The following is a 27,969-nucleotide window of genomic DNA, read 5'->3' as shown; positions in this document are numbered from 1 at the left end:
AGAGCATGGGAAAGTGCAGCACATGCCGGTATGTGTCAATGCTTTTAACCACATTTCAGCAAGTCCAAAATGTACTCCAAATTTTATAACAGACACTCTCAAACCTCTTGCCAAGATTTTCTGCTGTAAGGAACTAGCTGAAAGAGCTCTTGCATTTCAATTTATATGCTCTGTCATAGAAGTGCTGTGTGACAATCACTTGGTCTCTCTGTGCCCCCTATCTGCTGAATGGGGACGATGGCCCTGCCCTCCCTCACAGGGGATATCGTGAAGATAAATACATGCAAGACTGTGAGGTGCTCAGATAGTGTGGTGATGGGGTCAGATAATTATGTAAGATAGAGTATTCCATCAGAACCACTTCCACCTTTAAGTCCTCTTTCAGGAATTCGATAACATCTATGAGCTTGGGTGCTGCACTTTAGGAAGGACATGGATAAATTGGAGAAAGTCCAGAGGAGAGAAACAAAAATGATAAAAAAAAGTTTAGAAAATCTGACCTATGAGGAAAGGTTTAAAAAAAACTGGGGATATCTAGTCTTGGGAAAAGAAGACTGGGGGGACCTAATTACAGGCTTCAAATATGTTAAGGGCTGTTATCAAGAGGACAGTGATCAATTGTTCTCCATGTCCACTGAAAGTAGGCATAATCTGCAGCAAGGGAGATTTCGGTCAGATATTAGGAAAAACTTTCTAACTATAAGGGCAGGTAAGCCCTGGAATGAGGTTTCAAGAGATGTTGTGAAATCCCCATCATTGGAGGTTTATTAAGAACAGGTTGGAAAAATACCTGTCAGGGATGCTCTAGTTTATTTGGTTCTGCCTCATCTTAGGGGTCTGGACTTGATGACCTCTCAAGATCCCTTCTATCCTATATTTCTATTACTGTACGTCAGATCCTGTGAATTCCTTAATAATGCCATTATATAATCCCTCTGGAACAACTACATGGTGTTTGTATCTTCCAAAATAAATCAGTACTCTGAACTTCACTGTAGAACGAGTGCCTGAAAAGACAGAATACTCTTCAATAAGACCTATCTAGTTATTCAGTAATTGGGACACTACTGTGATCTATCAATATCCTATAATATGATGTAAGAAATGTGCTTTCCAGACTATTATAAATCAAAATAGGGATATTCCCTCTAATTTCTAAATCTAAATGACTGAAGATGTCTGTTCTATGTTTGATTCCCCTCTGTTTTCTTATGCTGGCATTTGTTTATTGGAGTGTAGGAAATATCCTTGTCATCAGAATACTAGGACTACAGCTGCTCTATTCAGACTCTGTTAAGAGCTGATGCAAAGATAGAAACAACAAAGGGAGCATCTTATATAACCAGCCAAACTAGTGCCCAGCTGCTCCCAGGATAGGGGAGACTGGAAAGGCAGTAAAACACCGTTTTTTCCCCATTTGCACCACCCCAACCAGGTGTTCTGACTTCTTATGCACCCAAGGATTTAGTCCAATAACTTTAAAGTTAAGCAATCAAGCAAAAAGAATGACATCACAGTCATCAAGCCAGTGTAAACTGCCTTCTTTCCTATTTATTGCAATCAGAGTAACTGGACCATTTAATTATTCTTTAGGGACTGAGATGTCTGATTTTAACTTAATAAGTACTATGGTTTGAAAAATCATATTTTGTATTAATCACCAGAGACAAGCTTGGCAAACAACCACCCTCTCCAGCTATACTAGAGGATGGTTGGACACTGTTCAAACACCTCTGTTGTTGCAGGCATATAGTCTTCTAACCTTAGCTGGCTGCTGTAGTGATTTAGACATGAACAGGGAAGCATTTATCTTCTTATAGTGTTGTCTTTATTGCAGTAAGTTGCAATGTTTTGCTATCAGAATGTAATATGGAGGTGAGAATTTTATTGCAGTAAAATCTTTCCTTTTTAACAACTGCCATTGCTTTTCCTATCCCTTTCTTTTTTTTTTTCTAAAGAGACATTGTGAGCCTGCTTAGGCCCCAAATTGTACTTTCCTTAGAAGTGATGTAATCTAATGAAGAGACTGCTTTGGACATTAAGTACCTAAAATATAGTAGAAATCCTCCACTCCATCACCAAGGGCCAAATTCGAGTTCAGATGCTTCTGCAGTGCGGAACCACAGCTGGAGACAATACAGCTCAGCAGGGCTGTGGAGAACCTACTCCTATCCTGAGGAAGGGAGATGTTACATTTGGAGGGACTTCATCCAGGAGACCAAATAAGAACTCCATGCCAACCATTCCCTCTTGCTGCCTAGGAGGGCCCAGTCCTCTGATTTGGCTAAACTCTGCTCAGCACAGAACCCAGAGGGATGAGAGTGTAATGGCAAATGTAGTCATGTAACACCTTTATGCTGCCCTTCTACCCTCCAATGGCAGGGCACACCAAAGGCCAGTATGGAGGAGCCTAGGGGTTAAGCCAGGATCTGTTCAAGGCTGCTCTAAGTTACACCTGTCTGTTTTTAAACAGAAATATTTCATTAAATGTGAACCATATTTTATGAGTATTAGAACACCCACTAGAAATATAGAGGAACAATAATTAAATTAATCCCAGGCCAGTGGTCCAGAGAGATCCAACATTCTTATAGAAGTAACAATGCACTTCCCCTGATTGGCTTTCTGTCAATGATCTCAACTTCAATACTGCCTACTGCCTCTTCGGCAACAATGTAATGAACCTAAGTACCATACCTGCCTGAAACAAGACTACTTGTGGCTAACAACTCATTGATAATGAAACAGGAAGAAAGTAAAAAGTGCTCTCCTGCAACCAAGTTTTTCTCCACCAGTGTTTTTGCTCCCTCCAAACTCCTGCCTTTTGCCACATCACTATGTCTTACACATATGTTATCTAATTTAGGGGCTGACCCTGAGAGCTGTTGACATCTACAACTCTATTTTTCAGACTGCCAAAGGAATCACTGCAAATTTATGCAAGATGCTTTCTCTCCCTGCCATTCCAACACCACTTCTCAATGAGGCCTGGACATAGCAATGGAGAATATGAAAAAGAGCACTGCTTGACTCCCATTCTGTATTTCTATTTCTCATTGTTGTATGCAGTGTTGTTGTAGCCATGTCGCTCCCAGGATATTAGAGAGACAAGCTGGGTGAGGTAATATCTTTTATTGGACCAACTTTTGTTTTGTTTCTCTCACCAACAGAAGTTGGTCCAGTAAAAAGATATTACCTCACCCAGCTTGTCTCTCTATTTCTCATTGTGACAGACTAGGGTATTTATTATGTTTCAGGATCAGGCCTATATATTATAAGATGCATAGATTAGATACCTTGTCAATTTATTATCATAGTGTAGACTTTTGCTGCAGTGAGGTCCTGGTGAGTTAACATGGTGCCATTGACATTTCATAGTAGAAAATTTTCAGGTTGACATTTGGTTGTGATGAAAAGTAGCCTGATAAAATGTCAGTGACGCAATATTGCTGGCAAAACAAGGCATGACAAGTTCTTGCAGTGACTTGTGTGATGTATATTACAATAAACGGTCTGCAGCAAAATTATGTGCTACCACACAGTGCATCTCTGAATCTTTTGGTTGCAAATATTGGGTCTGATTCTAATCTCACTTTCATTTGTGTAAATCAGGAGTGATTCTGTTGAAATCAGCGGAGTTCCACTGGTATAGAACTTGTGCAAGTGAAAGCAGAATCAGGCTTTTGTATTTGGAAAGCTGTAGGAATTAATGCTATTAATCTTGTAAGCTGTGTTCTAAATGGTATTGTTGTTGGGGATTTTCTTGAGTCTCCCTGCCTGTGAGATGGATTTGAATATGAACGTGGGGAACTTGTAATCTTATTTTATTTTTGTATAAGAGGAGCAAAACATATGAAACTCTTTTAGTGTTCCCAAGCCTTTGCCGTGAACTTTCCTCTGCCAATCAATCTTAGCATCCCTTGTCAATCGTGGGATGGTTATAACTCAACCAAGGTCAGCAGCTGGTGCCACAGGTTTTTTTATTTCAAATGCTGAGGAGGAATTAAAGCAGCCAATTGTAGCTGAGATTCTCACTGATTTATAAGAGTAACTAGACAATGAAGTTTGCCTCTAGAAATAACAAGTCCATAGGGACATGATTAATTACAGGATTTTTCAACACAATAATCCCAGATATGATCCTCCCCCGCTGCCCCACACTCATTATGGTAAATGTGAAACCTGGCAGTAATCAAAACAATCATTTTAATCTTCCATTTGGAACTTTGTTAGGGGTTGTTTTCTTGAATGATATAATTTGTTAACCCTAAATTATAAGGAAATCATTGTTTGAAAGGGATAGAGTGAGAAGGTACATTTACCTGTATCTTCATGCCTTTAATTTGCTATTTGGTTGTATGGGAAATAAAAGCAGACCACCACAACTTGTTAGAGGATAATTGATGTTTCTGATGAATGTCAATATTAAGGTTGTAATTTTGGGGAGTTTCATTAATGTATATTTCTGTTTCTCCTTGTGACAGAATGCAAAGTGTGGCGAAATCCATTAAACCTATTCAGAGGAGCTGAGTATAACCGGTAAGTGTCACAGGAGTCTGTTGTGCAGTAGCATAGCCCTGAGAAGCGCACAGAGAACATTCTAAATACCAAGCAAAATACCTTTTGGACAGCATTCAGCTATGCCTCAAGTTTTCAACCTGTGTTCTCTACTTGATAAATGTTTTTGAATGGGAAGGAATTTAGCTCCATTTTCAAGAGCCCAGTAATTCTGCAGTTTCTTATATTGTTAGAACACCTACAAATCTAAATGTTTTAAAAGGGTCTGGTATTTGTTAACAATACAGTGGCAGTTCCGTTCAAATTGATTGTAACAAAGTAATTGAGTGGGTTGTAGTTAGCTTCTATGGGGCTTAACTTTTGAATACGTGTATTTTTCAAGGTACTGATTAGCCTATGTGTAACTACTGTAGCTCCTTCAAAGGCAAGAAAATGCACTGTAGAGAACAATTATACATTGGTAGGGAGGTGGACTGGATAAACTAATAGGTCATGTCCATCTCTCATTTCTAGGATTCCCCTTTGGTATAGATTTGCTGTATGTGTGTCGTCTTATCTAACCAAAATGTCTGACTTTGTTGGTGCCTTTACAGATATACGTGGGTGACAGGAAGAGAACCTTTGACCTATTATGATATGAATCTTTCAGCGCAGGATCATCAAACGTTTTTTACATGTGACACAGATCATTTACGGCCTGCAGATGCCAGTAAGAAAATGAGCTCTTTCTGAGTGTTTAATGGTAGTTTTAGACTGGGGTTAGCAGAAATTTGTCTCAGGGATCAACTTTCTTCAAACAGACTAGCAAAGGCAAGGGCTTGATCATATTTCAGTGATGCTCCTCTGGGTAAAAAATTGGGAATTTGTGGAGTCAGATTATTAATGTGTAGATTTCAAACAAATAATCATTTACTTATGTGCCATTTATTGCTTGAGAGACACTTCACTATATTTTGTACTGCCTGTCACTAAAGCCATTCACGTTTACAAAGACTCAAGTTTCCCTCCTACTTCCAGCAATGGTTTCTGACATATACAAAGGTAAAACAAGTTGTTATACCATCTGGTGCAATGCTGATTTATATACTCTGGGTCAAATTCAGCCCTCATTTACACAGGAGCTACACCCATGTAAGTGAAGTAGAACTCAGCCCTATGTTTTACTGGCCCACTGAAACTGGAAGCTGTAGGGAGCAATGGAAACTGGAAATGATAACCTGCTTTGATTCAAGAGATTCTAATTGTGTTAAATATTTATTGAATAATGCATTAGATAATGTACTTTGCAATGCAAAACAATGACTTACAGATCCTGAGCCCCTGCCTCATGGTCTCTCCGCCTCATGCTCAGTCCCAAGCTCTTACCCTGAGAGGAGTCAGGCTGAAGAGCACCATCTCCATCAGGGGCCAGGCAGTTCGGGGACTCCCAGAATCCATCCTCCTTCTGCATCTCCATTTCCCCAGGAAGCACCAAAAGCCCAGATCCAATCCTCCCACCCTCCTGTGGACTGGGGGCTCCCAGTGCCCCTCGGCACCGGAAGGACTGCCAAGGGGTGTGTGTGTGCGAGAGAGAGAGAAATGGCCAAGCAGGTGCATGGGGTGGCATTCAAATTTGACCCGGCCACCCCTCTGTCATGAGGGATTGCTTGCTGGGCCTAATTTACAGTTCTGGTCGGGGAGGGGGGAGGGCTGGGCCCCCCTGAAACTCCCCTTGTTGCACCCGTCCTGGGAGGAAGAGGGTCCCTATGCTTTCTCCCTCCCCTTTAGTGCAACAGTGCAGCTCTATGCATGATCTAGCCCTAGTCCAGATTTAGCTGTAATGAAAGATTAACCATAGGGATTGAGGAGAGCAACTGAAATTGATTATGTGTCTTTTGAGTGACTGGCTGAACCTCCTGGTTTGTGAAATGCTCAGCAGTGAGTCAGACTGAAAGCAATTAATCGAGTTGTTGTTGTGCAGTCAATTCTCCCTGTTAATGCTGCAGTGACTGACATGCCACCGTTTTGCTTTGTTTTAATGAATAGTAATGCAAAAAGCCTGGAGAGAGAGAAACCCGCAAGCCAGAATTTCTGCAGCACACGAAGCCTTGGAGTTGAACGAGTAAGTGACAGTAACATTAGGATTATTTCCTGTCATTTAAAAATCCACTGGATAATAGCTTAGGGCACTGATTTTTGCCAAAAAGATTTTTATTCTTAATTACAGGCCTGTTGCAGAAAGACCAAGACACTGTGAGGAAAGCCAAAGCTGTATGTTGTAATAGCTCTGCATTTATAAAAGTGGACCTTATAGTATAGGTGCTGGGGAAAAGCTGCAGGGGATAAGTTCCAGGAACCCATAATGGATTTCCTGATATCTGATCATTTCCTCCTTATCTGTTTGTGTGGCATAGCATAGCCCCTTTGGCAGTTGCTGATGCAGCAGTCATAGGCCCAATGCAAAGGCCAATGAGATGTCAATGAGCATGTTGAAGTATTAAACATGTTGCTTCATGATGAATGATGAGTGTATTTGGCAGAGGAGAGGTGGCACCAGATAGTTCCCTATTGGAGTTGGGGATAGGGTAACCAGGTGTCCAGTTTTCGACTGGAACACCCAGTAGAAAAGGGACCCTGGTGGCTCCGGTCAGCACAGCCGACCAGGCCGTTAAAAGTCCAGTTGGTGGTGCTGCGGAGCTAAGGCAGGCTCGTCCCTACCTGTCCTGGCTGGCACCGTGCTGCGCCCCGGAAGCAGGCAGCAGGTCTGGCTCCTAGGTGGAGGGGCAATGGGGCTCCGCGCGCTCACCTCCCTCCCCCCTGGCACCGGCTCCACACTGGGGAGCTGGGGTGGTGGTGCCCGCGGGCAAGAGTAGCGTGTGGAGCCTCCTGGCCCCCGCACTTAGGAGCCGGACCTGCTGCTGGCTGCTTCTGGGGCATGCGCAGCGCAGTACTAGGACAGGCAGGGAGCCACCTGAGGTAATCCCACGCCCCAACCCCGAACCCCCTGCCCCAGCCCTGAGCCCTGACTCCCCAAACCCGGAGCACCCTCCTGCACCCCAAACCCCTCATCCCCGGCCCCAGCCCAGAGCCCGCACCTCCCCTGCACCCCAACCCTCTTCCCCAGCTCAGAGCTCCTTCCCACACTCCAAATCCCACATCTGGGACCCACCTCCCAGCCTGGAGGCCCCTCCTGCATCCCAAACCCCTCATCCCTGGCCGCACCCCAGAGCCAGCACCCCAGCCCAGAGCCCTCATCCCCTCCCACACCCCAACCCCCTTCCTCAACCCGCAGCCCCCTCCCATATTCCAAATCCCTCATTTCTGGCCCCACCCTGGAGCCTGCACCCCCAGTTAGAGCCCTCACCCCAACCCCCTGCGCCAGCCCAGTGAAAGTGAGTGAGGGTGATGGAGAACGAGCCACTGAGGGAGGAGGAATGTAGTGAGCGGGAGGCATGGCCTCGGGAAGGGGAAGGGCAGGGGCGGGGCCTCAGGGAAAGGGAGGGGCTAGGGTGTTCGGTTTTGTACGACTAGAAAGTTGGCAACCCTAGTTGGGGATGGAGGCAAGAGCAAAAGAGCTAATATTTATTTATTTATTTTATTTGATATCATGTAAAAAACATGCAAGTCTATGGGATTTTTATTGTCCATGAGTCCACTATTAATTTTTTTAAATGAAAAATCATGGATTTCTATGATCCCACAATAAGTTCATTTCAATGAGGCTTTCTTGGCATGACAAGCTATACAAGTGCTATAAAAGTGTATAAAAAGAGAATGACTCCACTCAGGTATCTGCCAGAAGTAGGTTTACATTCCAAGCTAAGGTAAACTGACTGCCTTAATAATAGTTGCCCAACTTTCTTTATCAGTAAGGAGAAAAGGAATAGTTAATTCCTGGACAGGAATTTTCTTGTGCACCAGGACAAAGCTTAGAAAAGTTTGCATGAGTAGTAAAATATAGGCCTAAACCTGGTCTATTCAGAGGAACCTCATGTACAAGAGAACCTATTATTTTCCACCCATCTATTGATGGTCCTGTGAACCAGAGCTGGAGATTGATTTTATTTTGCATAATGGCTCTTTTCTGCCTGTGTTGGGCATGTCTTGCATCTGACTGATACACTATTTTTTTTTTTTTAAATGGAGATATCCTATCTCCTAGAACTGGAAGGGACCTTGAAAGGTCATCGAGTCCAGCCCCCTGCCTTCACTAGCAGGACCAAGTACTGATTTTGCCCCAGATCCCTAAGTGGCCCCCTCAAGGATTGAACTCACAACCCTGGGTTTAGCAGGCCAATGCTCAAACCACTGAGCTATCCCTCCCCCCCATGAACTATGCTCTGCAGTTCATCTTTCACTATACTCCTAGTGTTTGATCTCTTGTTTTCTCTTTGGTTATTTTTCTCTGATTTTCCTAATTACATAAAACAGTGAACAAATGTAAAATATTATCATATGATTGGGTGAACATGGCTTTATATTGTAATTACCTTTGAATTTTTTCTTATTTTATTGTAATTGGTTCAGTTCTTTGTTTCTTTTCATACAGCAAAAACATTTAATTTTAAAAAGATCAAAAATGTCCCATATAATATGCTGACAATAATAATACTTAGAACTAAAGATCTCATGTGAGTTGATGATGATGATGTTAGGACCAGATCTGACCACCCTTATTTACATAAAGCAGTACTTTTACTTCACGAGCAACTTCATTAGTTTCGTTGGGACTACTCCAGTAGTAAAATATTCTTCTGCATAAGTAAGAATGTAGAATCTGGCCACGAATATAGTTACTGTACAAAGATTTGTCAAAAAGGAGCCTGAACAAAACAGAATTTCTTGTATATTTGATATATCCTTGCCAGTCCGCATGCGTTTGTGTTTGATAGCTACGGATTGACTTCGCCGTCTCATGAATTATTGCTTTTTGTCATTGATCTCATTGACAGGTGTGCCACTGCTTATATTCTCTTGGCTGAAGAGGAAGCAACGACTATTGTGGAGGCAGAGAAGCTGTTTAAGCAGGCTCTGAAAGCAGGAGAGGGCTGCTACAGGCGTAGCCAGCAGTTACAGCACCATGGAGCCCAGTATGAAGCCCAACACAGTAAGTCTCTTTGGAATTTCTTTAATAATTCTAGAGAGTAAGAGGAGAATTTCTTCAGCCTGCTAGGAATCTTTTTATTCAGGCCTGACTTTCTCCTTTCCCTTGCGCATAGTTTAGTCATTTATACCTATGTGAAGTGAGAGTAAAATGACATTGTTTGTGAGTACTCAAAGTACAAGGCATTGGAGAATTGGGAACATCTTTAACAATGATTGGAATTTGGTCTGAGTCTTTATTGTCTCTTTCGGTTCTTTTTGCCTGGTTTTCTCATAATCTCAGCAATGATACGAGTGAAAATATAAGTCATCATTCAGGCTGCGATTCTGTCACTGAGGTCGTGGAAGTTACGGATTCTGTGACTTTCCACGACCTCCATGACTTCCGCAGCTGCAGCGGCCAGTGCAGCTGGCTGCGGGGCACCCAAGGAGCTGGCCGCAGGGTCAGCCTTAGCAGCCAGTGCGACTGGCCTTGGGGCTGCTCCACCAGCAGCAGGTGTGGCTGGCCCCGAGGTGTGGCCTAACAGCGGTCCTGGTGGCGGCCCCAGTCTGGGTCGTCCCTGGGACCAGCTGCCCAGGGCCACCCAAGCAGCAGCGGTCCTGGGGGTGGCCGGAACAGCAGCCTCGGGGAGCCCCTGAGCATTGGTCCTGGGAGCAGCCCCAAGGAGTGCCTGTACAGCAGCAGTCCCGGGGGCGGATGGAGCAGTGGCCCCGGGGAGTACCCAAGAATTGGTCCCAGGGCCACAGGGACCACCCAAGTAGCAGCGCCCCGGGGGCAGCCCTGGAGGCCATCACGAGAGCAGTCCCTGGGGGCCACGGAGCAGTGGGCCACCAGGGCCAGACAGCCATCACCGCTGGAGCAGGGGCCCCCCAGAGCAGCGTGGCCCAGGAGCAGAAATTTAGTAATCGGTATTTGTAGTAAAAGTCATGGACAGGTCACGGGCCGTGATATTTTGTTTATTGCCCATGACCTGTCCATGACTTTTACTAAAAATACTCATAACTAAATCTTAGCCTTAGTCATCATTTGTTGTTTGAATGTGTCCCAGTTACAGCTGGAAATGGGCAGCGCATATCAGAAAAACCAGACAGCCACTATAGCCCGCATTTTCAAAAATGACTAGGGATTTTGGGTATCCAAATGTAAACACCTTAAAGAGACCTGATGCTGAGAAAAGCAGGTCTGTTCAAGGCGACTCAAATGAGGCACCCAAAATCACTAGTCATTCTGAAAATTTAGGGCTATATTGTAGGTGGCTGCTAAGGGACAAACGAATAAACTTGGTGGTAGGGCTGGGAGATCTTGTCTAGATGGAATGAGTGCTCTGCAAGTTATATCCATTCCTCAGTCTTTCACCAGCTGTAAGAGCCAGTGCATAACAACTTAATTTTATATGGTATATAGGGTAAGGCTATTGAGACCCATTCATTAAAGTGACATTGGCAAAGTTAGAATGGATAGATTAAGAGAGATCCCCATATGGGCTGAACAGAAACACAAAACAGAAAAATAAGTCAAACACTGGAGTAATAGGTAGCATTGATTAAAACTTTTAGATAATTTTTTGATAACTAATTTATTGACTAAGTTTGATAAAGCAGATGTAGTGGATATGACAGGTACATGATGTTTATTAGGTGCTTCATATACCTAATATATATAAAAAATGTCACTGTCAGTTAATGCACAAAAGATTGTGAAGCCACCAGATCTAAATTATTCTTGTCCTACTAAAGAAGTAAAGGAGAAAGCCAGCGAACAGCATAAATACAAGTATGGACATATATGTATGCATCCACGTTCCTCTGGAACGTGAATTCACAGTGTTAGGCAACTTCACTTAATTGGAAGATTGCCTATAGAACACTCACACAGTGGAATTTTTGACAGACCTCTATGATCTTTGGTCCCAAAAGCACAAACAAGTCTATACCTGAAAACATGCAATTTTTTAAAGATGATGATATTATTTTATATCCTTATTGGATATATAATAGTATTTAGAATGATACATTCACAATGATTTCACATTTTTTGAGAAAATAGGTACTTATAGTACTTGACCTCTCCAAGCATCTTTCAGGCACCAGCAGATTTATGGTTCCCCATGTAATCTTGATTCTGCTCCTGTATGCATCTATTCTGTGCTCTGAGTAAGGCAGAAGTTATGTGGAAAATATAATATTTGATCATGTAATTAAAGACTGTCATAATGCATGTGAACAAGGGACCCCAATCAAGACACTGTAAATCTGGCATTTCCTAACTTTCAAGTGCTTGCCTTTGCAACCTAAATAAAATGGGGTGGCAGGTTCTATGTAAGTTTCTATGTTATTTTAAAGGAAAAATAAAAATGAATTCTATTAAATACAACTGAGGAACAAAAGCGAGAGAGAGGCTATGACAATTATTAACAGTTTCCATTCAGCTTTTGCTGAGATATAATTTCATGGAACAAAAAAAAAAAAAGACACTTCTGTAGCCTGAGGGCATTCCCCCTGTGGAACATCAAAGGTCTACTGCAAATAGTGGCTTCTCAAAGAAAAGGTCACAAGGTCCTTTATCAGAGAAAGTGTTAAGCATACTAAATGTAAGGATCCTTACTCATTCCCCCTATAATAGATACAAATATGACTGGACCAACTCTCAGCTTCTAAAAATTGCAGTACGAAGAGATAAGCAATCAGTTCTGTACGGGGAATCAAGGAGTTCATCTGGTTAAACAGCTCACTAATTTCCCTACATGTATTCCCCCCATTCCCCTAGCAACAGATGAGTTTGGGTCTTCATAGACAGTATGGCCTTGTGATGAAGGAACAAGTCTGAGAGTCAGGATACCACTAGCTTCCTGTTTGACCTTGAACAAGTCACTTAATTTCTCTGGCTGTGTCTACACTAACAATTTTCTTAAGATTTCCCATCTTTGCACTACCACATTTGGTAGCAATGGTGTGAAAGCAAAGCATAGACAGGCCACCGCATGTTAGTCACTGTGTTATCTCACTGTACTCAGAGCAAGTCTAAATGGCACAGTGGTTCAAATGCTGGCAGTCACCAGGGCTGTCTGTCTATACTAGCATTCTCACTATGATACCACCAACAGAGTCGAACCAGCAATAGTGCAACTGTGGGAAGTTTTAGAAAAATTGCTAGTGCAGACAAATCCAAAATGACTCACTTTTCCCCATCTTTAAATGTGTCGATGATACTTCACCTCACAGGAGTGTTGTGAGATTCAATTAATTATTGAGTGAGATACAGGTGAAGGCCTATGCACCACTTCATTCCTACTTAAAATCTACTCTAATGACTGATGTCTAAACAGTGTGCTGACCCTTTGCACAAGGGTGAGTTTCACTGCTAAGTATTTATTTATTATTTTGTTGCCAAACCTTCATGACACTGTTGGGATGGGAAGGAGTGGACATGTTAGTCTTTCACAAGTGGGATCCATGATGTTCCTTATTAAACCCTAGCAAATGCCTACATTTGTGTGCATGTGTACATACATTCGTGCGCACACCATATTTAATGTTCTAAACAGTAAAGCTCTGATTTTCAAAAGTGACTATTGATTCTGGGTGCCCAAGCTGACACACCATGATGGGGTCTGAATTTTAGAAAGTGCTGTGAACCCTTCCTTTAAAGGGCCTTTTAGATGTACCCCAAATCACTAGTCACTTTTGAAAATCTTGGCTTAAAGGGTTATCTTGATGTCATAATGAGAAAATACACTTGACCATTTCTTCAATCAGTATAACTCTTAAGGAGTCCCAGTTTGACAGATATACCCTATTAGTTACACCATATATAGATGTTGAAAACAGATGTAACTAATGAGTCTTTTATTAAATATATAGGACTCAGTATAGAGATAAGGAATTACATAATATAAAATACAGCTGAAGAAATTCCTTCTTCTGCATTATTTATTTTCTCTTCTAAAGTCAGACCTTTCAACCTGTTGCTTAATCTATTTGAAAAGTATAATCACAGCTTTAAAATAATTTGTAGGTACTTGGAATGTTTTCAGCACACATCTTGTTCTTATTATTAAAGACTTGAAAATGTTAGAACTATTGTCTCAAAATCTTTAAAGGCTGCATGTTCTACATGAAGATAATCTCTAGCAGGTGTGTTATATTTTCTTTATATGGTAATTTTATAGATGATTAACTATATGCACATTTCCTGTTGGTCCAAAAGCATGTTAGAAGGACATATTGTAATTATAGTCAGAGAATGATTCTTGGTTCTCACAGAAAGAATAAGACAAGAATCTAATGACTTATCTTCGAGAGCCATTGCTGCAGCTAGTTACTTTTTGGTGCCTTCTTTGTTATCAGGGCATTTTCTCTTCCATAATATTGTCATATCTGGAATCTGTTAATGTCAAAAGCAATAGGGCAACAGTAATGTAAAACAGAAATTCAAAATGAACTGCCTTTCCTTATAATGAACGTATGGTGTTTAACCCATACAAAGCCTAATGCAGAAGGTGACATTCACTTTTATAGCCACCCTGCAGCAACCTATTATCTTTATCAAGTATTGACTGCTATACTAGTTGATAAATAGGCAAGTAGAGTAATTTGTTGCTAACTGTAACACTGCATTTGTTTTATGTATTAATTGACTAGCCTTCCCCTTCTTTGATTGTTATATGCTGTAGTGTTCTCATGTTTAGAAGACTTCTATAACTTGAGGGCTGACTGTACTCCATAGATATGGGATGGTCTTATTAATACCAATGTATATCTGGAGTAACTCTGTTGACTTCAGAGGAGTTATACCAGACCTAGGCCAGTGTAACCAACAACAGAATTTAGCCCCATGTTCTTCATTGCATTTGCTATAGTGTCCTTGTTGATCAAAAATGATAAAAATGCAGAGGGACAGCTACAGTTTATACTATGTGGGAATGTTAAATGGACCTTTGCTTTATCTATTCTTTTTTAATCTTTTTTTCTTTTTCCCTTCACCAGGACGAGATACTAATGTGTTAGTATACATTAAGCGGAGGCTGGCAATGTGTGCAAGAAAGCTGGGAAAGACCAGGGAAGCTGTAAAAATGATGAGAGATGTGAGTCTGGATTTGTATTTATAGCTACGATTTAGTCATGGAGGTCACGGCAGTCACGGATTCCATTACTTTACCGGACCTCCGTGACTTCTTCCGCTTCAGCTGTCAGCAGCTGAAGCTGGGGCTGGAGGCGGGACTGTGCATCCCTGCCCTGCTGCAACTGGGGCTGGATGGCTGCAGCCCCTGACCTGTGGCTTCGGGGGTGGGAGGAAGGGGCTGCAGTCGGTCTGTGCACCCCTTTCCTGCAGCTGCAGCCAGCTCAGGAGCGGGAACTGTGCGCCCCCTATGGCTGCACCCCCTGTTGCGCTCAAGCCCCGCAGTTTCCATGAATTTTTGTTTATTGCCCGTGACCTGTCCATGACTTTTACTAAAAATAACCCTGACAAAATCTTAGCCTTATTTATAGTTGCATGTAACTATGTCCTTTGAAATCAATAGCATAGAAATGATGTTCAGTTTGCTTGCAGATTACACATATAGCTGTCAATAAGAATGCTGCTGATAGGTTTAGTGTCTAATTTGTTTATAAACTATGTTAAAAGAAGATTATTAAGGTTGCAAGGTAAAGTAAGGAAAATGCTAGGAAATGCCAGGATTCGGGTTGCTTGTACAATCTTAATTCAGTCCCCTTGTTCACATGCATTATGATGCAGTCTTTAATTACATTATCACATACACTTCTACCCCGATATAACGCGACCCGATATAACACGAATTCAGATATAACGCGGTAAAGCAGTGCTCCGGGGGGGGCTGTGCACTCCAATGGATCAAAGCAAGTTCGATATAACGCGGTAAGATTTTTTGGCTCCCGAGGACAGCGTTATATCGGGGTAGAGGTGTACTATTTTTCCACAGGATCCCTGCCTCATTCAGTCCATAGAATGGATGATGTTGATTTAATGAGCTGTTCAATATATGAGCTTTATCCATATTGGTCAATGTGTGGCCCATGCCTTATTTACTACACACCATTCAAACCCTGCTTTGAAAACAGAATTTTTATTTCCTCATGGTCTTTTCTCTAGCATTCATCACTACAGGATTTGAGTGCTTCACAAACCATTAATTTGGTTTCACAATACCTCTGTAAAGTAAGTGGTATTATTACCCCCATTTTACAGATGGGGAACTGAGGCACAGAGATATTATGATCAAAAGTATCCATAATGTTGGGTGCCTAATTTGAGAGATGTAGCTCCTGATTTTCCAGAGTACTTAGTATTATATAGCCCCTTATATGTCCTTAGCACTGCTCCCATTGACTTCATGTGCAGGTGTGAGTGCTCAGCACTTCTTCAAATCAGACCCCAGGATCTCAAGTCAGGTACCCAGAAAATGAGGAACACACAGTTACTGACAACCTGTGAAAAGTTTGGTTTAAGTGACTTGCCCAGCATCACATAGGAATTCTGTGGCAAAGGCAGGGATAGAATCTAGTTCTCCAGGGCAGAATTCAACTGCCTTAACCATGAGATCATTCTCTCTCTTCTTGCAATCCCTTGCCTCATTCACTACACACCTTCCAACTTCTGCAAAAAATGGAAGCGGGCGTCCTACAGACAACAATCCCCTTCCCTACACAAGCTGATTCATCCCCAGAGTAGGTCCATGCTGTGCACTGAATGACACAGGGATCCTGTGGAAAATGTAATTAAATTGTGTATCATAAGGCATGTGAACAAGGGGGCTGAATTAAGATTGCATAGGCAATGAAAATTTCCTATGTTTAAAAAAAAATTGAAAAATTGAAAAAAAACAAACATTCCATCCTGTGGATGGATCATCATCATCATCCGATATACAGCATAATCCTCTATCTCTTGAGCTAAAGGAGTGACCAGTAACAGTAGTAGGTTGTCATTCTTTATGTGAACAATTCCAAAGGGGGATGAGAAACTTTGCCAAAAGGTTTCACAGATAATTGCTAGATGGCAAAGGAATATTGAAACTCGGGAATGCAGGTTCTATAGGGAAGTGTGCTCAGCGGTTACAGACTCTTCTGTCCTTGTGTCCCCCAGCCTTTCCATATTCCCTTCTTCTCCTATTCCCCACCCCTTTTCCTAGCTCCTGCTATCCTCCTGGGTTCCTCCCTGCTCAGTGCTTAAAGATCACAATGGGTTGCAGGCCCAGGAAACAACACATAAAAAGGGAGGTGGGTCACTGAGGGTGCACATTTTAAATACCACCTGGGAGAAAACCCCCTTTGATTGGCTACTTTCCCTACTTGCCCACAGGAGAGCAGCAAATCAGAGATGCTGTAGGAAGCAGGCAGAGTTCTCTCCCTCTCCTCTCAGGGAGAGGGCACCATTGTCACAGGATAGGAGGGCAGAGGAGGCAGCAGAAAGAGCCCAGCAGCTCAGCGTTGCTCTGCTTCCCCCTCCCCTTCTGTGCGCAATGGGTTGGCACCTCTGTTCCTTTCCCCCTTGTCTCTCCTTGTTGGCAGCACCTGGCTGGGGAGAGCAGGGTGAAGAACCCCAGTAGTTTCAGGAGGCGCAGAGTTGAGGCTGCGATAGGGAAGGTGGGGGGCAGAATTGATGTGGGAGCAGCATTGATGGAGGGTTGTGGAGGGGCAGAACTGATGTGGGAGCAGAACTGATGTCTAGGTTGGAGGGGGGAGAACTGATGTGGGGACAGAATTGATGGTGCCTGTAGCAATATTGACTTGGTGGTTGAGGGACAGATTAATTGCTGAACAGGAGGACAGGTAGATGTTGGGGTGATGATAGACCCCACACACATTTTTTTTCAGGCCAGTTTAATTACTGTCCCCATCCCTTGCTCCTCCCCACCCTCCGTTCTTCACCCCTCTGCATTCAAATCAGGCTGTTTCCTCCTTCCCCTCCATGCTCCCTGGGTGCTAGCAGGAGGAGCATTGAGAGCAGGGGAAAGGGAGTTTTTCTGTGCCGTCACTTCCTGTGCCTGGTGTCACAGTCGCCTCAGGCTTCCAGGAAGAGCAATTGCAGGGAAATATAGCTCAGCCCATGCAGTCAAAGGATGGAGTGTTCTCAACTGGTCTTTGGAGATCGCACATGCGCAGTCCAGTCGACACACAGGAGCTCTGGGGGAATGGAGAGTGCTCAGTCAGGATGGAATCTTTGGACAATTAAGCTGCTCAGATCTAACAAGTCTCTGCTGAGCATCTGCAATTTTTTCAGAGGATTGTAACTTAGCCAAATTTGGGGAAGTTTTCATGGGGATGGCAAGAGACACATCCCTGTTACCAAGACAACCTCTTGCCAAATTTCAAGTCTATACTCCAAAACAGGGAAGCAGTAGAGCTTCTCAGTGAAATGATTGTACGAATATTTTTGATATGGGCAAACCAATTTATTTATCCCTCATATCATTCTCAGACGTGAAATGGCGAAACCGTTTTAGCTGCAACTTTCAAAAAACAAACTAAACAATTCAGCCTGACGTAGACACCCATCATGAAAATTTCAGCCCAAACATTAAAGTTTTGCAAAAGGGAATAGAATAGAAAGTGTTGAGTAACCTTAACTACCCGTGCTACTGTCATGGGGTTCAGGATGCAGTCCACACCAGTAAGGGGTTATGTCACCGTTTGTCTTGCAACTAGGATGATCAGATGTCCCGTTTTATAGGGACAGTCCCGATATTTGGGGCTTTGTCTTATATAGGCGCCTATTACCCACTCCCTGTCCTGATTTTTCACACTTACTGTCTGGTCACCTTACTTGCAAGTTTGGGTGCCTTACAGTGCTTTGCTGCTGTAGCTCCCATCCTGGGACGCTCACAGCCAGCCTACAAGCATGCTAATCACACTGAATGTCTCTCTGTTTGCTAGATGTAATTCTGAGCCCTGCAGCCTGTCTACAGACCCACTCTGGCTTCCACCAGCCTTAGTTACTATTTGCAGGGTGACACCAACACACTCCCAGTCCCGAATTTTCCTCAAACCGTGGGCCCTGAAGTGTCCAGCCCTCTCCTGGAACACTCAGAGAAATAAGATTTGTTTGCTCCTTTAAAAGACAAAAGCACATCAGAGCTTATTAATTTAACTAAAGCAGATACACCCTTCCCTTCAAACACAACAGTAAGTTGGTTTATAGTAAAAATAAAACAAATTTATTAACAATAGGTCATAGGTTAAGTGATGCCAAGAAAAAGAAATAAAAGTCGAGATGGTTACAAGTAAATAAAAGTGAAAACACGCATCTGAAAGTCTGAAACTTACTCTAGCAAGGTTCAGGCTTTGTTCAATGTGGTATCTTTCATTAATCTTCCTTCTTCCCAGGCATGGCTGACTTTCCCTCAGTCAGGACCTTCCACAGAAGTACAAGAGGCTGCGTGTTAAGGCATACATTTTATGACAATATTAATCACCAATTTGTCATGGGCTTTCATGAACACCTCACTTGATAACTTTTTATAGTACAGTAATATTGTAGGCAATCAGTTGATTCAATTGCTTATCACTAAGGCTGCAAATCTGTCATAGAGGTCACAGAAGTCATGGATTCTGTGATTTTCTATGACCTCCGTGACTTCTGCAGCAGCAGCAGTTTGGGTGTGTGGGAGGGGGCTCGGGGCTAAGAGCAGGGCATTTGGGAGTGCGGGGTGGAGCTTACATCGGGGTGGGGGGCTCCCCAGTTCCCACTGGCGTGGCCCTGCAGCTCCTAGCCAAAGGGGCCAGGGGGCTCCGGGCGCTGCCCGTGCCCGCGGCCCCCACCCCCCGCAGCTCCCGTTGGCTGCGGTTCCCGGTCAACGGGAGCTGTGCAGCCAGCGCTTGTGGCGGGAGCAGCGCGCGGAGTGCCCTGACCCCTCCGCCGCCTAGGAACTGCAGGAACAAGTGGAGCCGGGTAGGGAGCCTGCAAACCCCACCAACCTGCCCCCCTCCCCCACAGCACCAGCGGGGGTCCTGGGCCACCTCCCCCAGCACCCGCAGAGCCCCCGGACCACACCCCCCCCAGAGCACCTGCAGCCCCCCACCCATGTTTTAGTTAGGGATATATAGTAAAAGTCATGGACAGGTCACGGGCTGTGATTTTTTTGTTTACTGCCTGTGAGCTGTCCATGACTTTTTCTAAAAATACCCATGACTAAAACGTAGCCTTACTTATCACTTGAGGTTCAGACCCCCCTGTCTTTATAGCCAAGATAAAGTTTTTCTTCCCCGCTGGAAGTTGTCTCCTCCCCCTCGTTAGATTGATAGCTTTGTTTACCTAATATGTTAATATATTGTCGTTGTCTCTGCCTGATGACTAAGCTGGTCAGAGAAACAAATATACATTCCTTTGTCTAGGGCAGATCTGTTTACCAACTCCCCCTGACATGCCCGGCTTAAACACATTTTAGTCATCATTACAGTATATATCCATAACTCTTAATACACATTGCATACATCCTTCATGCAAGAATATTAATGATCAATGGTTTGTTAGTTTTTCAGTGACATATTACATGACACCTTTTAGATACAGATTATAACCATAGTGAGCTGAGGTACAGTGAAATGGTCAGGCCAGTGAAACTTATTACCTGATCCAATGAGCCCCTTGCCTTCTGGCATTGGAATGCCCTAAGGGTCACAGCCACCTGTAATGTTGATAATTTGTAACATTTATCTAATAACTATACAATGCAACTATTAACACCCACTACCCCCACCCTCCAAGATTTAACATATAGTCAGTCAGAAAGAGGAGAATAGTGAAAAATATTGAGATGAATGAAATGAGTTTCAGATTTGAGGAGATATGATGTAATATTGGCTGCTGAAGAAGTAGTGCAAAATATGAACCAAAATACCTTGTTTCTAACAAATTTAGAGACAAAGGAATTTTCAGCCCCTTCCATTTCCACCTACAATTTATTTCATGAGCATATCAGAAATGCAATACTTTAGGCACTGGTGAATATAAACTTTTTGTTGATAGATAAGACTGGCAAAGTATTTGTATATCCACCCTTGTTCACACATGGATTAAGAAGAATAGAAAATATATTGATATTTGTCAACATATCTTATATAAGAACAGCCATACTGGGTCAGATCAATGCTCCACCTAGCCTAGTGTCCGGTCTTCTGACAGTGGTCAATGCCAGGTGCTTCAGAGGGAATGAACAGCACAGGTAATCATCAAGTGATCCATCCCTGTCACCCAGTCTCAGCTTCTGGCAAACAGAGGTTAGGGACACGTCAGAGCATAGTTTTGCATCCCTGCCCATTCTAGCTAATAGCCAGCGATTGACCTATCCTCCATGAACTTTTCTAGTTCTTTTTTGAACCCTGTTATCCTCTTGGCCTTCACAACATCCTCTGGGAAAGAATCCCACAGGTTGACTGTGCGTTGTGTGAAGAAATACTTCCTTTTGTTTGTTTTAAACCTGCTGACTATTCATTTCATTTGGTGACCCCCTAGTTCTTGTGTTATGTGAAGGAGTAAATAACACTTCCTTATTTACTTTCTCCACACCAGTCATGATTTTATAGACCTCTATCATATCCCCCCTTAGCTGAAAAGTCCCAGTCTTATTAATCTCTCCGTTCCATACCCCTAATCATTTTTGTTGCCCTTTTCTGAACCTTTTCCAATTCCAGTATATCTTTTTTGAGATGGGGCGACCACATCTGCATGCAATATTCAAGATGTGGAGATGCCATGGATTTATATAGAGGCAATATGATATTTTCTGTCTTATTATCTATCCCATTCCTAATGATTCCCAACATTCTGTTAAGCTTTTTTTGACGGCTGCTGCACATTGAGTGGATGTTTTCAGAGAATTATCCATAATGACTCCAAGATCTCTTTCTTGAGTGGTAATAGCTAATTTAGACCCCATCATTTTATATGTATAGTTGGGATTATGTTTTCCAATGTGCATTACTTTGCATTTATCAACATTGAATTTCATGTGCCATTTTGTTGCCCAGTCATCCAGTTTTCTGATAACCCTTTTAACTCTTCGCAGTCTGCTTTGGACTTAACTAGCTTGAGTAGTTTTGTATCATCTGCAAATTTTGCCACCTCACTGTTTGCCCCTTTTTCAAGATCATTTATGACTATGTTGAGCAATACTGGTCCCAATACAGACCCCTGGGGGATACCACTTTTTACATCTCTCCATTCTGAAAACTGATCATTTATTCCTACCCTTTGATTCCTATCTTTTAACCAGTTATTGATCCATTAGAGGACCTTCCCTCTTATCCCATGACAGCTTATTTTGCTTAAGAGCCTTTGGTGAGGGACCTTGTCAAAGGCTTTCTGAAAATCTAAATACATCGTATCCACTGGACCACCCTTGTCCACATGCTTTTTGACCTCCTCAAAGAATTCTAGTAGATTGGTGAGGCATGATTTCCCTTTATCAAAACAATGTTGACTCTTCCCCAACAAATCGTGTTCATCTATATGTCTGATAATTCTGTTCTGTACTATAGTTTCAATCAATTTGCCTGGTACTGAAGTTAGGCTTACCAGCCTGTAATTGCTGGGATTGCCTATGGAGCCTTTTTTAAAAATTGACGTCACTTTAGCTGTCCTCCAGCCATCTGGTACAGAAGCTGATTTAAATGATAGGTTACATACCACAGTTAGTAGTTCTGCAGTTTCACATTTGAGTTCCTTCAGAACTCTTCTGTGAATACCATCTGGTCCTGTTGACTTATTACTGTTTAATTTACCAATTTGTTCCAAAACCTCCTCTAATGACACCTCAGTCTGGGATAGTTCCTCAGTTCTCACAAGTTCCTTGTGTGTGTTGCCACAGCATGACAAGGGAAGTTACCTTTAATCATCCATTTCCATGAGAAAGGATTTACTGTGAGAGACAGAACAATATGTAACTAACTTGGATTATATTTTGTGGCTAATGTTATATTTGTGGAATAAATTGCATATTGATCAAATAAGATCTAAGCTGGACCACAAGAGAGCACTAAGACAGGAGGACTTGGACTTGAAGTCCTACCTGTTAGACATTTTAAATATTGAAATTACCCTTTCCTCAGTAAGAAATTTATGCTAAAGGATAAGGTCTAGAAGAATAAGAAGGGATGGAGATAGAACTAAACTTCAAATCTGGCCAATTTTTATTGCACTTTCCCCTTACAGACATTGGGTTAGATCCTCAGACCTAGGTTTTGCCACCTTTACACTTCCCTGACTGTGGGGAATTTGGGCATTGAGCCAGTCCCGAGACACACCGTAAAGCAACAGCCATCCCCAGGTCTTGACTCTGATACATGGAGGTCAAGAATGAGAGTGGCTCTAAGCCATTGAAGGTTCCCCTTTACACAAAGTCATTTAAGCCAGATTTACAGCTGCTTTGCTCCACCTATGTTAGAGCAGAGGGTCTAGCCCTTTGTTTTTTAAGAGGATGAATGAGCCTTGTCATTTCTTCATGGGAGACATGAACAATATTTTTATGAAGGAGTTCAAGAACTTTAATATGTTATTGATGGTGTATATGTGATTGATGAGGGTGGCGGGTGGAATTATTCACCCTAAAGGAATATTAAGAATATGTTGTCTGGAGATTGCAGAATGTCATTGTCATGAGAGAGAGGCTGAAGGCCCTATTTGTGTTGGAATAACTGAAAACAGATTTCTTAAGACATGGAACACGAAGGAGATAAAGTTTTAAGAGGTGCATGATGCCATCTGGAAAACATGACTGGGACGTAGTGAGTCTTTGCCATTTTGAGAAAATAAAAGGGTATTGGCTGTTAAATTTCTTACACATATGAGGGCCATCTTGATAATATTACTGGTGTAGTACACTGTGTTACTTGAATACTATGCACAACAGAAGACTGAGGTTCTGTTTGAGTGACCTTTCTGGAATACACCCAGAAAATGAATGGTTATTGATTTAAATAGGATTTGGGGTTTATATATCTGGTCATTGAGAGTGGAAAGAATATGTTACATAATACTGAATTTAAGATGTTTCAGTTTTATACATAAGAAGAAGTTATTTGATTGTTGTTATGGACTATATCATCCTCTCCGCTTATGATCTGATTAATCTGGTAATACTATTGTGTCACAGACTAAATTGAAGAGCTTGAATTATTTTTTCGGTGATGATATGCTGCTTTAATCTGGTACACATAGCTGAGTTGACTTTATCAGCATTACCAAGTAACACATAATTTGTATGGAAGAAGTGTATGCAGGTGTTGCTTTTATTTAGACATCTGCCAATAATTAATGATTTATTATGATTCTGATACAGAAACCAGAAGCCTGTCATTTTTCTAGACACAATGTGCTCAATTTTGATCTCACATAGGCCAGTGTACATATGGAATAACTCCATTGCAGTCAACTGAGCTACTCCAAATGTATTCCAATCTGTGTAGAATATGGCCCAATATGTATAGAGTGGATGAGGGATCTTACCAGCCATAATGAAGGCCACAGTCTGAAACCTTATTATTATTTGTTGTGCTGCTTGAGTAAAGAAGATTTAAGTGTTCTGAGAGATTTAGTTTGGTTTGGCAAGCACAGAGATGATTTATGTCTGATCCTCTTCAGTGTCCCAGGCTGTGGCCATGCCTAGAAAGACTTTTAAAATCTCGTAGAAAGGCTAGTGCAGAAACAGACATGTTGGACAATTCAGGACATCTTTTCATGTCAACTACTTTGCACTGAAGCACTTTCTTTCTTTTGCTTAGTCTCTTGCCCTGAAATGAATACACTGGTTTTGGACTGCAGCCTTGTCTGTAATCAGAACACTTCAGTGGGGTGGGCAAGGCAGTTATATAGTAGGTGATGGATACGGGAGTAGTGATCACCAGCATTATTGACTTAGAAAATTGGATCAATATAATGAGGTGGATCATCTCCTTTGAGTGGGATTCACTGAAATTCATTAAAAATTGATGAAATTTTAGGACATACCATGTAGGAAAGTGAATGGGCTAATTTTGCTAAATAAATTCAAGCATTCTAGGATTGAGCTGGAGAATATTTGGACCTTGGTAAAAACTTTCACTGGAGGATAATTTATGATCATTAAAGTAAAACAACAGCTTTAAGGAGGGGGAATAATATAGAAGTCATGCCAGTGACTGGTAGGCTGAAGCAAACAAAGTGACAGGCCCAAATGAACCAAGGGCCGTACATTGAGTCCCCTTTAAGAGATAAAACAAAACAAAACCTCCCCAACAGGACATTTCTGTTCCATTCCTTCTGGTGTCAGCACTGAACCTCCCCAGAGGTTTTGCTTTATGGCTTTAATGCAAGTAATGGGGTTTGGCCAGTTTCAGGGATCTGGAGTTAGCATGGCTCCTCCACAGGGATTTCTGCTACACAGTTCTTCCCCCCTTCTCCTCCCCCCAAAATTAAAAGAGTACATCAGAGGAAACAAAGGCCATGGTTTCGCAGCTCTTTTAGCTTCCTGAAAATCTCTCCCTTTTGTGACGGAAAGGAGCTTCTTAAATCCCTTCCTAGCATCCCTTGCCAAGCTCTGAACTTCCTGCAGCACTGGGAAATACAAATCCATGAGTGCTGAGGGAAGGGGGAGATCCAGAACCCTCTGCACTTGGAGTTCTGATCTCATGTCCTGAATGGGGCAGCAGTCTGAGACTTCCTCACAAACCCCAAAAGACCTCCCGAGACCTCTTCTGCCGCCTCAGCGACTGTTGAGTTCTCAGGCTGCTGCCTACTTACTTCTTACAGAAACATTGAAATGGGAAGGTGCTGGCCCTGGAGATTATCTTTATTAGCCTTAAGAAGCTGGTACATCCCACTACAGTGATATTTTCTAATTTAATCTCGACTTTGGACCTGCTGCTTCAAAATAGACTGAATATGATAATGTGAATGTTGTTGTATGAGAAAGTGTGTTGAGTGGACACCAGTAGGGATGGTTTTGATTAAAAATAAGATTTCCTCTGAACCGTCACCCAAATCTGGAAATGAACACAAACCAACATTATTTTTAAGGTTCTAAAATAATTATATGAGCTTTTTTTCACTTGGGGACCACGTAACAGCTGGGAGTTCAGCAGTTTTGTCTCACATATTGTCTCAGGAGCCTAACTTCAGGTCCCTAGTTTTGAAAATCTTGGTCACGGTAATTTCATTCACTTCTGGAAAGATGCAGCATGCGTGTGTGTGTGTGTGTGTGTGTGTGTGTGTGTGTAAGTGTGCACTTACAGTATTAAGTATGCATTTTTCAATGCATGTCTGTAGGTACCAATCAGCCTTAAGGATTTAAAGTGGCTTAAGTTCTTAGAGAGGTGCATAGTTGTCAGATGTGTGTGATTAGCCGTTTTAAACGCTTAGACTGCCCTACATAATTAAGGTGGTTTTAAAGGTTATGTCAACTGAAGGCTTTGAAGTGGCACCATGCCATATCCCGGAGTATTTAATGTTATCGAAAGGTTGGGAGGGGTATTTTCGCTGACATTAGACGTGTTTGTGTGAGTGTTTCTGCTGGTGTACCCTCAGCACTGGTGTGACACACTTTTGCTGATAGAACTGAGCTGCATTTGTTAGCCTTTGAATTCCCCTTTTTTTACAATTAAAGGCTCAATACATTGAAGTGTTGAGCACTCTCAGCTGCCATTGGAGTGTTCAGTATCTTGTAGCATCAAGGGGAGCAAATAGAGTTGTAGTTATTGATAAAGCCAGTGTGATCCCTATCAACTTAAGAACATAACCTTAATTGCTGCTTGCAAGTGTAGCCACTGCCTGCCTCTCCCATACGGTTATGGGCTGAGGCAGGAACTTGTGAGTGAAATTCTTTGACCCATGTTATTCAGGATGTCAGATTAAATGGCCATAACTAGATGATCATAATTAGGTCAGACTAGATGGTCAAAACTACATTGATTTCATTGAGGTCAGAATTTCACCCTATGAATCTATGAATTCCAGGTACAGTGATTGCCATAAAAACCACAGCATTTGCCAGCATCTATTGCAAAGTGGTATCTGTGATATCTAATTAATTCCTATTTTAAGTAGAGGAAAATACTGTGATATAGCAGATGGTAAATGCTGATTTTAATGTTAAGATCACAGATTTCTAGTAATATAAAAAATTATAAGATACTACTTATCACGTAACTGAAGCTGCCTAAAATAGTGCAGATTCTACTCTCCAACACTCAGAAAAGTAAAAAAGTTTACTGAATGCTATCTAGGTCCACCATTAGTGTCTTTAATGTTAGGTATGCTGAAAGTTGTTTTATCCAGGTGGCTACAACAAGTGATTGCCCTTTATGCACATGTTGAAAATGTATGTTTGTCCAAAAGAGGATTGTATTTCTAAAGAGTTTTCTTGGTAGCATCTACTACCAAGTTGGATGGAGATATATATATATATATATATATATATATATATATATATATCAGATACAGTTCTTTGTGCTATCTATATATGGTGATTCTGTTACGATGATCCCCAGTCTCCTAGAGCTTGTGCACATCTTCATTCTTGCACTCCTCTCTGTCCATTTTCTTAAAATTTCGCAAATGGAGATTGTGAAGATTATTTATTTGTGCTGTTCCATGTCTCTGGAACTTCCTAGCCTTTTGTGAGCCAGTACGTTATTTCCTCTCTTTTAAATTTGACTTTAAAATCTTCCTCTCTTCTCTATCATTTAACTGACTTTCTCTAGAAAGTACTTGGTATGCTGTGGATAAAGCAAAGTCTAATTTTGGGAGGAAGGGACGTTGAGGATAGTGATAAATGACTCTGCTTTCATGCTTTGTAATTTTACTAATCATTGGTGGAAAAAAGACTATGATTATAAGTTATTTTCTGTTATTCTATTTGTCGCTCTTGTATGAAGCTGCGATTACAAAAATATTAAACATACATCTGGTACAATTTGGCTTCCACTGGTTTTTTGCAATATATCCCTTTAAAACTTCTTTTTATTCTTTAAACGTGTGCATTTTTTGTACTGAACCACTAGACAGTGTCTAGACTATGACATTATTGTAATTATATTATTAAAAGGACACCGATCAAACTCTGAAAGGTTTGAACAGCCCTTTTAATCCTCCAGGTTAGCTAAGAAAGGACATAATGGCTGAAAGTTCAAAGATAGTTCTACAGAGGTCTCAAATCCAATGACTTTATTCCTCTGTTGTATAGTTTGAGATTGTAATTGTTAACCTTGAGCCACACATACAATACAATGCCCCATACATAAATATAATGTTACATGATCGGACTTGGCAATAGCCAGGAAATGGAGAAATGAAGCTGAAATTCCATATTTAATCCATCCCATAATCTCCCTCCTAAGTATTGGGGTCTTTAAAGTGGTGGTTTCTCAGTACCAATA

At 41.9% G+C, this 27,969-nt stretch overlaps 1 protein-coding gene across 3 annotated transcripts in view; it reads left to right on the top strand.

Annotated features, from left to right (window-relative positions):
* Positions 1–27,969, top strand: part of ST7 (suppression of tumorigenicity 7) — a 242,127-nt gene that overhangs the window by 149,742 nt on the left and 64,416 nt on the right. For 2 of the 3 annotated variants that reach the window (XM_065405250.1, XM_065405241.1), the window contains exons 4-9: positions 4,485–4,539; positions 5,112–5,227; positions 6,544–6,619; positions 9,272–9,289; positions 9,390–9,604; positions 14,587–14,684. In XM_065405250.1, coding sequence (XP_065261322.1) covers positions 4,485–4,539; positions 5,112–5,227; positions 6,544–6,619; positions 9,272–9,289; positions 9,390–9,604; positions 14,587–14,684 — 578 coding nt within the window. The remainder of the gene's footprint in view (positions 1–4,484; positions 4,540–5,111; positions 5,228–6,543; positions 6,620–9,271; positions 9,290–9,389; positions 9,605–14,586; positions 14,685–27,969) is intronic. The other variant, XM_065405260.1, reaches the window with a different exon arrangement.

The sequence above is a fragment of the Emys orbicularis genome, chromosome 1 (genome assembly GCF_028017835.1).
Source record: "Emys orbicularis isolate rEmyOrb1 chromosome 1, rEmyOrb1.hap1, whole genome shotgun sequence".
Classification (NCBI taxonomy): domain Eukaryota; kingdom Metazoa; phylum Chordata; order Testudines; family Emydidae; genus Emys; species Emys orbicularis.
Note: the sequence above shows the minus strand (reverse complement) of the source record. Positions and strands in the feature narration are given on the sequence as shown.